The 11,901-nt window shown below is 42.2% G+C and overlaps 1 protein-coding gene across 1 annotated transcript; it reads right to left on the reverse strand.

The window, feature by feature from the left end:
- Positions 1-564: 564 nt before the first annotated feature.
- CCNJ (cyclin J) lies at positions 565-10,374 on the reverse strand. Its single transcript, XM_042019032.1, has 5 exons — positions 10,041-10,374; positions 8,095-8,305; positions 5,461-5,760; positions 5,210-5,369; positions 565-3,739 (listed from the first exon to the last, which is right to left on the reverse strand). The coding sequence occupies exons 1-5, from the start codon at positions 10,107-10,109 to the stop codon at positions 3,328-3,330; spliced, it is 1,152 nt and encodes a 383-aa protein (XP_041874966.1). The 5' UTR covers positions 10,110-10,374; the 3' UTR covers positions 565-3,327.
- Positions 10,375-11,901: the final 1,527 nt, after the last annotated feature.

Here is an 11,901-nt window from a genome sequence, read left to right on the forward strand (position 1 = left end):
CTTCTTCTAGTAAGCAGCAGCTATCAGAAGTTCAAAACAATCAAAAATATTTGTGCTAGGACACATCATGTGATTTTATGCAGCCTGCAGCATGACTGAGCCTTCACAGCTATTGTAAATAACACAAGTGCTTGTAGCTCTTGACAAGAGGCTATTCCCACATCTCCTAAATGATTTCTAGTATTAGAAATCTGAGATTGTCAGTATTAATGGTTGCTTTTTTGTATGAGAACAAAATGAATGCACCCACTGGCTCTTGAACTACTCAAGTTCTTTTGTTCTTTATTTCTTTGTTACAGCTGTGTACTAGACTCATTGTTGAAGTGTACAATACTTAGCATATGCTGGGGCTGCACTTAGTTTTAAAGCCCCTTCCTGCATGATTTCCTTCCTATTCTTTTTTTCAATTGTGAAGTCTGAGTGTTCTTGAAGCTTATGATATGTCACAGAAAACAAGGGGGGAGGGAGAGAAAGAAGTCCTTACAGCTTCAGCCCATACACAGGGCAAGACAGTTTACATATTTTTTTAAAAAAACATAATACAAAGCATAATACACTCTGGAGCCTTCTTACTCAAAACTAGTTTTATTTTAAAAAATAAGTTGAATGCATAGCACTCACAAAGATTCCATTGTTTTGGACATTTTGCATTTAGAAGCACCATTCTTATTTATGCCATAAAAAACACATTTTGGTTCTAATAGTAAGAACAGTGTATTTTTAATGTACACTGATAAAGCCCTTTTAAATAATATAGATTGAAACTGTTCAGTGTACATTTTCTGTCATCATGATGCAGCTGTAGTGTCAGAAAAAAACTCAGACTAAGTAATAAATTAAAAACGAACAGCATGTAGTGTATCTTTTTACAATTGACCTAATGTCTTAAAATAGTCAAATTAAAAATACCCTATTAAATGTAAATCTGTGGTATTAACTAACTGAATAAGCCCCCCACCCATTATAATTCCAGTGTTAAGTATTAGTTAAATTTTTATATATCAAATGCCTATGGGATAAATTTACTAATACCCCCAAAAAGAAGAACCTATACTGCTGTGTCACAAAAAAAAGATGACAAGTTAGCTGATGGAAAGATTTTACAGAAGAAAAATGCTACAGGCATCTGCTGTTATTTCAAGTCATGGTCTATTACAAGACTGTACATTCATAGCATCAGAGGTAGTTAGAGCACTGAGGACTTGGATACAGCATTGCAACAAAATGAAACCAGCAGAAAGAAGTCCATTTCCCTCTAAAATGGGTAACAGTGCCGAGTAAAAAGCATGGCATCTTATGAGGTGGAAAGTCTCTACTTAACACTACTCTCAGACATGGGGAAATATTTATTCAGAGATGAAGAGAGGAGAGGAAAAGAACCCAAACCAACTTGCATTTTAATGAGGAATTGATCACACTATGCCTATTTCAAAGTTGATTCTCTAGGATAAAAGAGAGTCATCTTTTCCATTCACCCTCCTGTTCTTGACCTGCACATCTATGCCACAAAAGCCCACAACAAAAACTGGGATTTAAAAGACAAAACAAAGAGAAAGAGGATTTCTTCTCCTAAACAATAAATAGGTTTTTGTAGCATGTTATAATTTAGCCCCAGGAACACAGCTGTCTTCCCTCCATTCTGAACATTATGGTGATAAAGCCTTCATCTTCATATTGATAATGTAACTTAATTGCCCCTGCAACAGTTTCTGTAAGAGCCACAATAATTCAGTGTCATTCGATGGTACACTATTTTAAGTGCTGCCACTAAGACAGGGGGGAAGATGGTAAAAGAACAATGAAACAACCAAAAAAAAAAAGCCTTAAGCCCATATACTATAAAGATATTTTAAAGTAGTAAGAATCCTGCCATTCATACCACTTCCTCCCGTATTCTAGCACAGGAGGAAGTCTGATATCTTCTTGTATTTAAAAAACAAAACAAAACAAAACAAACCACCCCAACAAACACACAAAAAACCCCAAAAACCATCTCCATTAATTTCTCTACCATAGCTTCCATCCAAGAGGCAGATGAATGAAGCTTTCTACCCTCAGACTATCCACTCCACAGGAGATAGTGTAATTCCATAGAGTTATGTAATTAGCACCTTACTTGTGATGAAGCAGATCACTCTGCAAAATATTTCTGATCCACCCATTTGGAAGAGCAAATCTCTGTATCTTGTTCTAGAACTCCCAAATAGTAGAAGAAAAAGTTGCCCCTTTATTACCTGAGAGTTTCTCTCCACTATAAGCCTGACAGAACTGCATTTCTGTCAGCATTGAACTGTACTTTTTCTGTAGGGATGATACTGTCAGTACAACTGGAGGATGCTTTCTGTTGGTTAATAATATTCATGTGTTTGTGTGTGTGTGTGTATACAGAGGAATCACAGCACTGTAGTAGTTCTGGTACAGTACAAGTTCAGCTGAAACTTTCTTTTCTTCAATTACCACACTGCTGGGCAGTAGTTCACATCTACATTCTGTGAACTCTAACATATCCCTTTGGTACTCTGCATAGATGCCCTGAAGAAAAGCCACTCCACTTGCTATAGTCTCTTCCCTCTCTGCCTTCCTTCCCCGAGTTATACCCAAATAGTGTACAAACCAGCAGCACAGAGTAATGAGTAGAAAAGTCCCTGAGTTAGTATGAAAGAGTTACTTTAAACACAAAAAAGATAGGGAGGATAAAAGAGGCAAAAATATATTGTCTGTCCTGTAAAGTACAAAACTTAAAAAACTAGCCAAAATACCAGTTAATTCACATGCCTTAGCCTAAAGCAAATAACCAATACAAGTGGTGAAAAAGGGGCAAGAGTATGGAGTTAGCCACATGAGAATTGTTTCTTCCTGTGATCTCCATGTACCTGTAGAAGTCTGGCATTCAGTGGATTCTTAAGTTTCAGTCAGTACAAAGTAAGTGTTAATACTGTATGGTGGTATGACAAATGTCTTCAAAATAATACTGCATATCTCCTTCATTAAAAGGTGAGTCTGTAGTTAGTTCACAGCAGTTTTTCTTTTGAGTAGTATTTCATCAACACACATTAGAAGCAGAATATTCTGAGTGTCAGAGTAAGAACTTATTATCCCCAAGCATACAAATTCTTTTTTAGAGGATGGCCTGTGTGCTAATTTTTTGCAGTCTGTTATTTGAGCTGTGGTACTGGTTGCCAATCCAGCTGCTTTTTTTCTGGGAAGACACCTTTTTTTATTCAATTTTTTGCCCTCAAACTTTTTTGAGGTTTAACAAAAAAATGAAACCATTTGCCACACAACTCTCCGCCCTGAACAAAGAAGCACAAAACCATTTTGTACTTATCACCTCTCAAAGCAGGGAGTAATACAGGAATATCGTCCATTCACTTGGTATGTCCGGTTGTAGGAGACACTTATGCACGGCTTCACTTCCAGCGGCACAGCCAGCGACATGGCAGCACCGGTCTGTACGTGGCCTCGAGCCTGAGCACTGGTCTGTAAGGCAGCAGGGCAAGTCTGGAGTGGGTAAGAGGCTGTGTGAGTGGATGATAGTATCTGCTGGCAGCTTTGCTGCTGTGATGCTGGGTGGTGGTACTGTAACGAAGACTGATGAGCCTGGAGATACTGTGGTACGTGCTGCTGAGCATTGGCCTGCTGGGCACTTGGAGCTGGGGGCTGAAATACAGCGTGTTGGGCAGACTGAGCCTGTTGTCCTTTCTGCTTGTTTGCTTCCTTCACGTCATTATCATGCGCACTAAAACAAATTGAAAAGACAAAATGCATCAAAATAGATATTAATATAAACTCTTTTGAGTTAACATTTAAGAGCACTCTAAAAATGCTGCAGATATCGGACAGCTTCCAAAGCTTTAAAAAAAATAAAATAGTTTTAGCTACCATTTACAATCACCTAAGGTTTCAAAATTCGGTTAGGGTACAGTCTCTCTTTTTGGCATTTCACTTCATTGCATAGCAATAAAAAACACAGACAAAAGCCAAGTACAATACATGTAATACAGCGGGACCTAGAATTACAGTGAAATAGAGTTTGCTACTGTACTTTATTAGCCCAATAAATTGCCAGATTACCAGAACCTGAACTTGCTGCTTCTACTGCATTTAAGTTAAACAGAGCATAAGGTTTCTAAAGACAAGATACCAGAAATGTTTGTAGTATCTACATTACAGTACTTAAAAATCGTATGTATATTCATACAGGATCCTGTTCTGGAGAGCAGAAACACTTTTTTTCTTCCTCTCATCTTTTTTCTAGCCTATTCAGTACAGCTCACCTGAATTCCCTTTGATTTACACCTGTCTGAATGTATCTAGACACACTCTCTTCCTCAATTCTATGCAATTCTATGTTAAGCAGATGCCACCTACACTTTTCATTGCTAACTTTTTGATGGTGCCCTCCCTCTGTTCCAGAGCAATACTGAAAACACTTCTGCAACAGAACTTGTATGCTTTAGGTACTACTCCTTTCATTATCCACATTGGTGAAGCCAACAGAGGCTATCAGGGGTGAAAATGTCACATTTCTAAGGCTGCTGTGGTTCTTCCAGATACAGCTGTGCTTCTACTGATCACAATTATGTTTAGACTTGGATAAGAGCAAATTTCTGTAGAGAGAAAGCAGACTGTAACATGTAACATGCCTTCCCAGGAAGGTTCACTTGGCATTCATTGGCATTTTTATCTCATGTCAGCTATAGTGCAAAAATGGATACAGCAAAAATAAATACAAATTCCTGGTCATTTCCTCCTGCCAAAGCTGGTCACTCAAATGGTCTGCACATTTGATCCATCATCTGTTTGGAGCATGCCTTGAACTTCTAAGGCATACAGTCTTCTCTATGAAAGCTCCTATGTCTTTGGTACTCTTCACCATCTCTTTGCTCTCTGAGCAAGCTAGAGAGATTGGGAACAAGCTATTTAAGATGCTCAAAGCACATGTTCAGTGGAAGTGCAAGGCAGAAGTTTATTTGTTGAAAGAACAGGAAAGAGATTAGATCTGATAAAGATTTCTCTTTTGAAAAGAGCAAAACAGTTATTTCCTAACAATATGTATCTACCAAACTTACATGTGCCCTAATACATCAGTATTTTTAGAACAGAGGAATGGAAATTTATGAAGAAATGTAATTGCACTGTTGGCAGCAGTTAAGCATAACAACAGATGCAGAAATGGGCTTAAGAAAAGTCACTGCTGTTAACTCACATTAAGAGTCGCTCAATACATGGCACCAGGAAGTCCCAGGAGTAGGCAGTCAGGTGATGCAGCCGGGTAGGCCACGTGGGTGAGAGACGCAAGATAATCCTTGAAGAAGCTACACACGCAGTAGCAACTAGAGAAGGGGCATAATTTAAAAATTCATGATCTAGAAGGAAGGAATGAGAAAAAGATTCATTTAAGTTCGACACTGTCTGTCAAGACAACAAAGAAGTCATTATCTGAAATCTGTAACTCACCTTGCAATGATACTTCCAGAAAGTAATCGGCATATTTTGCCATATATAACTTAGTCTTCTCTAAGCAAACCATTGGCCAGCCATCATGAAGATCAGTCTCATGGACAGCAATAGAAAGATAATAGTCGATGAAATGAGCAGCAGTTGGGAGGCACAAATTCCACTGAAATGTTTCTAGCAACAACAACTCCATATGAAGCAAATTCTGTTTTGTTAGTACCAAATTCATGTTAGTCATACAACCCAAGCTGTTCAACTGTTCAAGTTTGGGAACACTGTCTTCCTTTTCTTCAAATTTACCTTCAGATGAACAGAAAGAGGAGGGAAAAAAAGGTTCAGCACAAATGAACTATAAAATTGATTGTAGCTAATGTCTTGTTGGTCATATTTCAATTCTACTATGTCAAACAAGCTTGAGACTTTCCTGCAGATGCAAAGCTCAAAAGGAATATGTCACTAGAGACAAAAAGGGGTATGTACTAAGACGGGCTAAATTTCAGCAGATAATGTCAAACACTGTCTAGGATATTGTGCAGTGCCATGTTTCCTGTTGGTTTTCCCATGCTGGCACACAGAAGCCAGCTGCCAAGAACAGAATATTAGGACATCACTGACATTGCATATGCAAGTTTTTGTCACCAAATTATTGTATAATGTGTCTCCATCATCAATGAAATACCACTTTGATGTGACTTGGCAAACACACAAGAGCATTTGGCTTTAATCACCCTCCCACCCCCACACACCCTTTTTGTGTCTAAAACTCATTAGAGCATAGCTAGAGCTCCAGCCAACCTGACTGCTTTTAATGCCTGCTATGGTAGGTGCAGTTTTACATTTGAGATCTGGCAAACAAGTGGATTTCAGCAACATGAAAACCCCCTCTGCCACATACACTGTTTCCACCTTCCTTGGACTTCTAACTTGTCAGGCCTGTCTGTTTTTAGCCTAAAGCAAAATTGTGTATGTAGAAAACCCATTAATAAGAGAAACAAGTGCCACATTTCCATACAGTTTGACATATGGTTGTGCTATTTCAATTTCATTGCAAATTCTTTCCATCTTACACTCTCTATTCAGTACTACATGATAGGTTGTAAATGCACATTCTTTGAGTTTTGCAGGACTGAACATACGTGAACATTTACTTTTTTCAATAGTGGAGGTACTTATATATAGGACTTAATCCAATACCACTGCCAGGCTGTTAGTTTTTGTTTCCCATACACCAGTAATTACAGAAATAAAAACTTCAGGAGTCACATAATAATTTCTCCTATTACTTCTTTAACCTTATCAGGTATATCGCAATGTCATAACTTATTACACCACTGACTAAACTGCTTGTTTAAGCCACATAGGGCAGAAGTTTAAAACAGCATTTTGGTTCTCTCTGAACCAATCCATACACTGCTTCTCAGAAGAGTGAGTACCCGAGGCCTTCAGATCTCTACTTGCAGCTTGCCATGAAAGATAGCAGTGGTTCATTTAAAAGAAAAAAAATTAAAATCCTCTTCAGAACATGAATTTAATTTGAAAATCCGGCATTAGTTCAAAGCCAATCCATTTTCCTAAATGGATTACAGTGGTTTCTGAGGCAACGTTTTCATACTCAGCACAACATCCTTTGCCAAGAGAAGATTACTGGCTGGTGGCACCTAGTCAAAGTCTGCCCTCAGAAGAATCTGAAACAACCCTTTTCTGGTTTAACTGTTCTACTAAATAGCTGTATTAGTGGACACCGGATGCAGTGAAAAGATGAAAACTGTCCAACACCACAGCACTCCAGTTTTGTAGCAAAGCAGGCCTAGAGCCCTTATTGGAGAAAATGAAAATAGATTCAGAGAAACAGATCAACATAAACTGAACCAACAGTTAGTTCTGCTGCCAGGACCAGTTTCTCTGCATCTATTGGTTTAAGAACAAGTGCCAGCAGGTTTCCCAGCAATCTGCACCCATATTTTTTCAGGGATATTGAAAAGGGGTTTCAACAAATGTTGAAACATGGATACACACCACAAGAATCTAGCTGAGGTCAATATAAGCAGCACTGTTCATAATGAGTGTTTGTAATTAATTCTATCTTCAGAGTACTGTGCATTCATGGATGTATTTTACCTATATTACATTTTGTATGTGACAATACATGATTTATGTTAGCCTTAACTTGCTTAAATAACATTGCAATTTACAAAATCTGGAGTATTCCAGAACTACACAGCACCATCAGCAGAACGCAGTGCAGTCTACACATAGTTTATTTAATTTCTTTCTTTATCACGGATACGCAAATTTCTAATTTCCAGCACAGGACCTACCCATTTTGAGACACCCCTAGAAAGACAGTCTTTCTGTTCCTACAACACAGGTCTTAAAGTTCACATTAGAATAACTTGTTTCCAAGTATAAACATTAGTTTTTAATCACCATTTGTTTTTTCCTACCTCAGTTCCAACGGGTGCCAACAGAAATCAAAACAAACCTGAAGAAATGCTCTACCTATTGGGCCAAACTGATACATGCTGCTCCTCTTTTATAACTACTTTGTTTCCCCCACCTGCTCTATCCCACCAAGACACACCTTGCATTTGGCAGTAAAATCTATGAGTCTAGTTCAAGTTTGGTGCCACATACTTGCTAGAAGTAAACAGGAAAGAGCCACCACATGCAGTTGCTGTGTGGATATGTCATAGCGGTCCATGAAGAGGTCCAGCAGATACACAGCCAGATGTCGCGCAGCAGGACAGAGTCTGAACCTGTTGCTCACAATGGCAATCAGGTCTGCAAAGTATCTTCTCAAGTGTAACTGGGGAGACTGGCCTTTGTAAGACGGCAGCTTCAGCTCCTAGATGGACAGCAGCAAGTAATTTTATTAAAACAATAAGTTTGAAGTGGTATCAGATTAATACAGCTGATATTTTAATATTTATAATGGAAATTTAAAAGGATTTCTCCCTTCTTCCTTCTGTTCCCACCATTTCAGAATCCCTTTTCAGTGAACAAAATCCATTTGTTGTATTACAGAACAACTAAAAAATACTTTGTTTCTGCACAACATTAACAACTTAAAATTTAACATCTTTCAATTGGGCAATCCCCCAGGGTGACTTCAGCTTTTACCATGTCTGTTGTATTACCTCTGCTGCAAAGGCTGTACAGCAAGGGCATGCAAGTATTCCTCAGCTGCTTCAATGCAAAGTTCAACAGTTTAACTCAACCCGTCTCTTGCTACACCTCAATCTGAGCAACCAGACTTTGTACTTAAGTGTTTGCATGTTCTAGAGCTGTCAAATCTCCTGCTGATGCCTTCAGGAAAAGGCCACTGACAGGCAGCTGAACCTTAGGAAGAGGAATAGGGTGTACATGAACCAACATTTGCTTCATGTGTACGTTAAAACACTGACACAATCTAATTGATGTCACACTGACACTGATTACAGTGTGCTCTAAGGCAGTTAGTTAAGATCACATGGTCCCATCAAAACAAAAGTCCTATGAACACCACATTGGAGAAAAATCTGTACTGTGATCTATCTTGAATATAAAATTTGGACTGGTAGGAAAAAAACCCCACCTCCTCCAGGCTCCTGCCTAGCAGCCAGTACCTCCTCTTGTATGCAGCGGAACAGCAGTGCTGTCCTCTGTTATCATGAATAAATTTATAAGATAGACCGTGCACCCACATGCTGCGTTTAAGCAGGATTTTGAGTACAATTACATTTCCAGCGAAAATTAACTTGATTAATTTAACTTAATGACATCAAGTTGGAATAGAGTCACACAAATTTTTCCACGTTTTAATGTAAACTCATATTGTTTGAAACAATCTATTGAAGTGATAAAAACCCCACAAACAAACTTCTCACCTACTAAGCTTCATAATTCACCTTTCACAGCACTAACTTAGCTTTAGTAAAGATAACTTTGGTAGCAAATGAATGATCCTGTCCTTCCCTTATTTCCCTCTATCACTGAAAAAGAGTAAAGCAGTCACGACTCCGGGAAAAGTAATCTGCTCATCGAGTAACATCAGGCAGCAAAAGCACATTTTTAGTAGGTTCAGTCACTGTAAACTGATTTTCAACCCGGGTGTTAAGATGCGCTTTATGAAAATAGTCCCGAAGAGCAACTCTGAGTCAGTCGAAGCAACTTCTAAGCAACTGCCTAAATCCTCGACTGTTCTTCATGCACTCAGGGTTTCTTTCACTGGGTTTTTGTTTGCTTGGTCAGGTATTTTTGTTGCAATTAACACCACAATGCTTTCTGCCGAGTTTAAACCCGGACCCACGCAAACGTCCCAAGAGCAGCACCGGGCGCACCGTGAGTCCTTCAGAGTGCAGCGGGAGCACAGTCCGGCTGCTCCGATCAGCTGTCACGGCCGCGGACACTCGGCCCCAACACCCACGGAGGGAAGACACAGCGAGTCCCAAGTTTACAAAAGCCAACTCCGCCGAGCCCCGGCGGCCGAACGGGGCCGCCCCACACACGGTCTCCACCCGCTGCCCCCGCGGCAGCTCCGATGGCCGGAGCCTCACAAAGGCGCCGGGGCCGCCCCCCAGCCTAGCTCCCCCCCCGGCTACCTTGTATCGAAGCGCTTGGTGGATGTCGGCCGCCAGCTGTCCTGTCCACCACTGCGCCTCCAGCTCCATCGGCGGCGCGGCGCGGCACCCGGGCCCGGGCACCGGGGAGGAAGCAGCACTCGCTGAGGGCGGGACGGGCACCGCCACCCTCGCCCCTTTCTGGCTCGCCCGCGGTTAACCACGATCAGCTGCCGCGGGGCGCCCCCAGCCCCCCGGCCCAGCTGGCCGCCATGCGGGGCACAAGTGCGGCTCGTTAAGCCGCCCCCTCCCGCCGCGGGGCACGGCCGGGCGAGGGGGTCGCGGAAGTGGTGGCGGCCGCGGGGGAGGCGGCGGGGCGCGGCCCGGGACACCCGAGCGCGGCGCGGCGGCCCCGGGGCTCCGCCGCCATCACGCGGCGCCGCGCGCCGCGCCCATTGTTAAAGGGCCGCGCGTGTACAAAGCCGGGCAGCGCCCGCACGCGCCTGCCCGCCCGCCAATCGGTGGCCGCCTTACAGCGCGGCCCCCACGGGCGCCAATCGCCGGCCGCTTTACAGCGCGGCCCGGGCACCAATCAGCGCGCGGCGGTCGCGGGCCGGAGGCGGGGGCTCTGGGCCCGAGGAAGGTGCCGGCGGGGCGGCCCGGCCGGGCTCCCTCAGTGGGCAGCTCTGTGGGGCCTCCGCGCTGCCCGGCGGGAGAGCCGGCGCAGCGGGGCTCACTCGGCCGCAGTACAGCGGTCTTTGGGCCCCCATGAGCGCCGGGTAGCACCTTTTCTTTTTCCCCCCCGTCTTCTTTTCTTCCCCCTCCCCTCATTTCCCCCGGCTCTTTCCCAGTGGGCTCAGCTGTGAGGTTTCAGCACGTGGCGCTGGCAGCGCGTCGCTCAGCTCTTGCCCTGCAGGCGCGTTGTTCTGGTAGCAGTGCGGGGCGTACACGCCTCCTCGGAGCTTTGAAACTCCAGTATTGGATTGATTTGGTTCCCTGCTGGTTAAATCCTGGGAGAAGGTTTGCAGGAGCACGCATCCTGCCTTTCAATAGCCTGTGCCGCTCAGCTGAGCGGAGGGCTCCGTGTCCTGGCAGCTGGTGACTGAGAGCTCTCACTCGTGCCCCTGGTTTAGCAGGAGGTGCTCTGCGCTTGCTCTGTGTTCATAGAGCCTTTTCCTTGGTGCTTTATACTCCCCGGTAACCCCCCGCTATGGACACCTTACGAAATAAAACTTAGTGCTTTACATATTTGAATTTATAAATATTGAAACAACTAGTTAATGAGAATATAAAACCTGGTACAACAGGTGATGCAAAGTGATGGAGAAGAAATGCTTTGGGTGCAATTTTTGTTGAGGGAGTATATTTAATTTTTTGTTTCTACCTTTGCTCAGACATGAATTTTTCCTTTTAATTAAGAAAATGGAAACCAACTTTTTGACATAACCAGTTTAATGACTCTGTAGTGGGAACTGTAAAAGCCAGTTCCTTTCAACATGAGTGTCTAATGGGTAATCCTATGGACCACAGCGGTCCCTTTCATCTGAGGAGACGTGCTTATAGGTGAAAGCTTTTGTTTTTGAGGACACGTTTTTGGACAGTTTCCATTTATGACAGATGTTGCTATAAAATGCTACATAGTTTTCTGAAGGAAAAAGCAAGAAAAGTATTTTTTTTGTGCCTAATTGCAAAAATATTTTAACTATTTAGATTAGCTGTCTGAGATCTATGGACTATTGACAAATCAGCATTTTCCTTGTCCAATGGGTTTTTGTCTTATTTCTATACATTACTTTATAGGTAAGTGCATGCTCAAGCTAATTTTTATATTTGCAGATACATTGTTTTTAAATTGTTTATCCTTGAAGAACGTGATATGAAACTCTTATGTTTCAAGGATAAA

The sequence above is a fragment of the Corvus kubaryi genome, unplaced genomic scaffold (genome assembly GCF_017639235.1).
Source record: "Corvus kubaryi isolate FWS band 111438036 unplaced genomic scaffold, C.kubaryi_AGA036_p1.0 138, whole genome shotgun sequence".
NCBI classification, from domain to species: Eukaryota; Metazoa; Chordata; class Aves; order Passeriformes; family Corvidae; genus Corvus; species Corvus kubaryi.

Excerpts from the sequence above, each read along its gene's own strand:
- CCNJ (XM_042019032.1), bottom strand. The coding sequence starts at position 10,109 with ATGGAGCTGGAGGCGCAGTGGTGGACAGGACAGCTGGCGGCCGACATC. Across the intron at positions 8,306-10,040 it reads ACCAAGCGCTTCGATACAAG|GAGCTGAAGCTGCCGTCTTA; the intron begins GTAGCCGGGGGG and ends CTGTCCATCTAG. Across the intron at positions 5,370-5,460 it reads TCTGGAAGTATCATTGCAAG|ATCATGAATTTTTAAATTAT; the intron begins GTGAGTTACAGA and ends CCTTCCTTCTAG.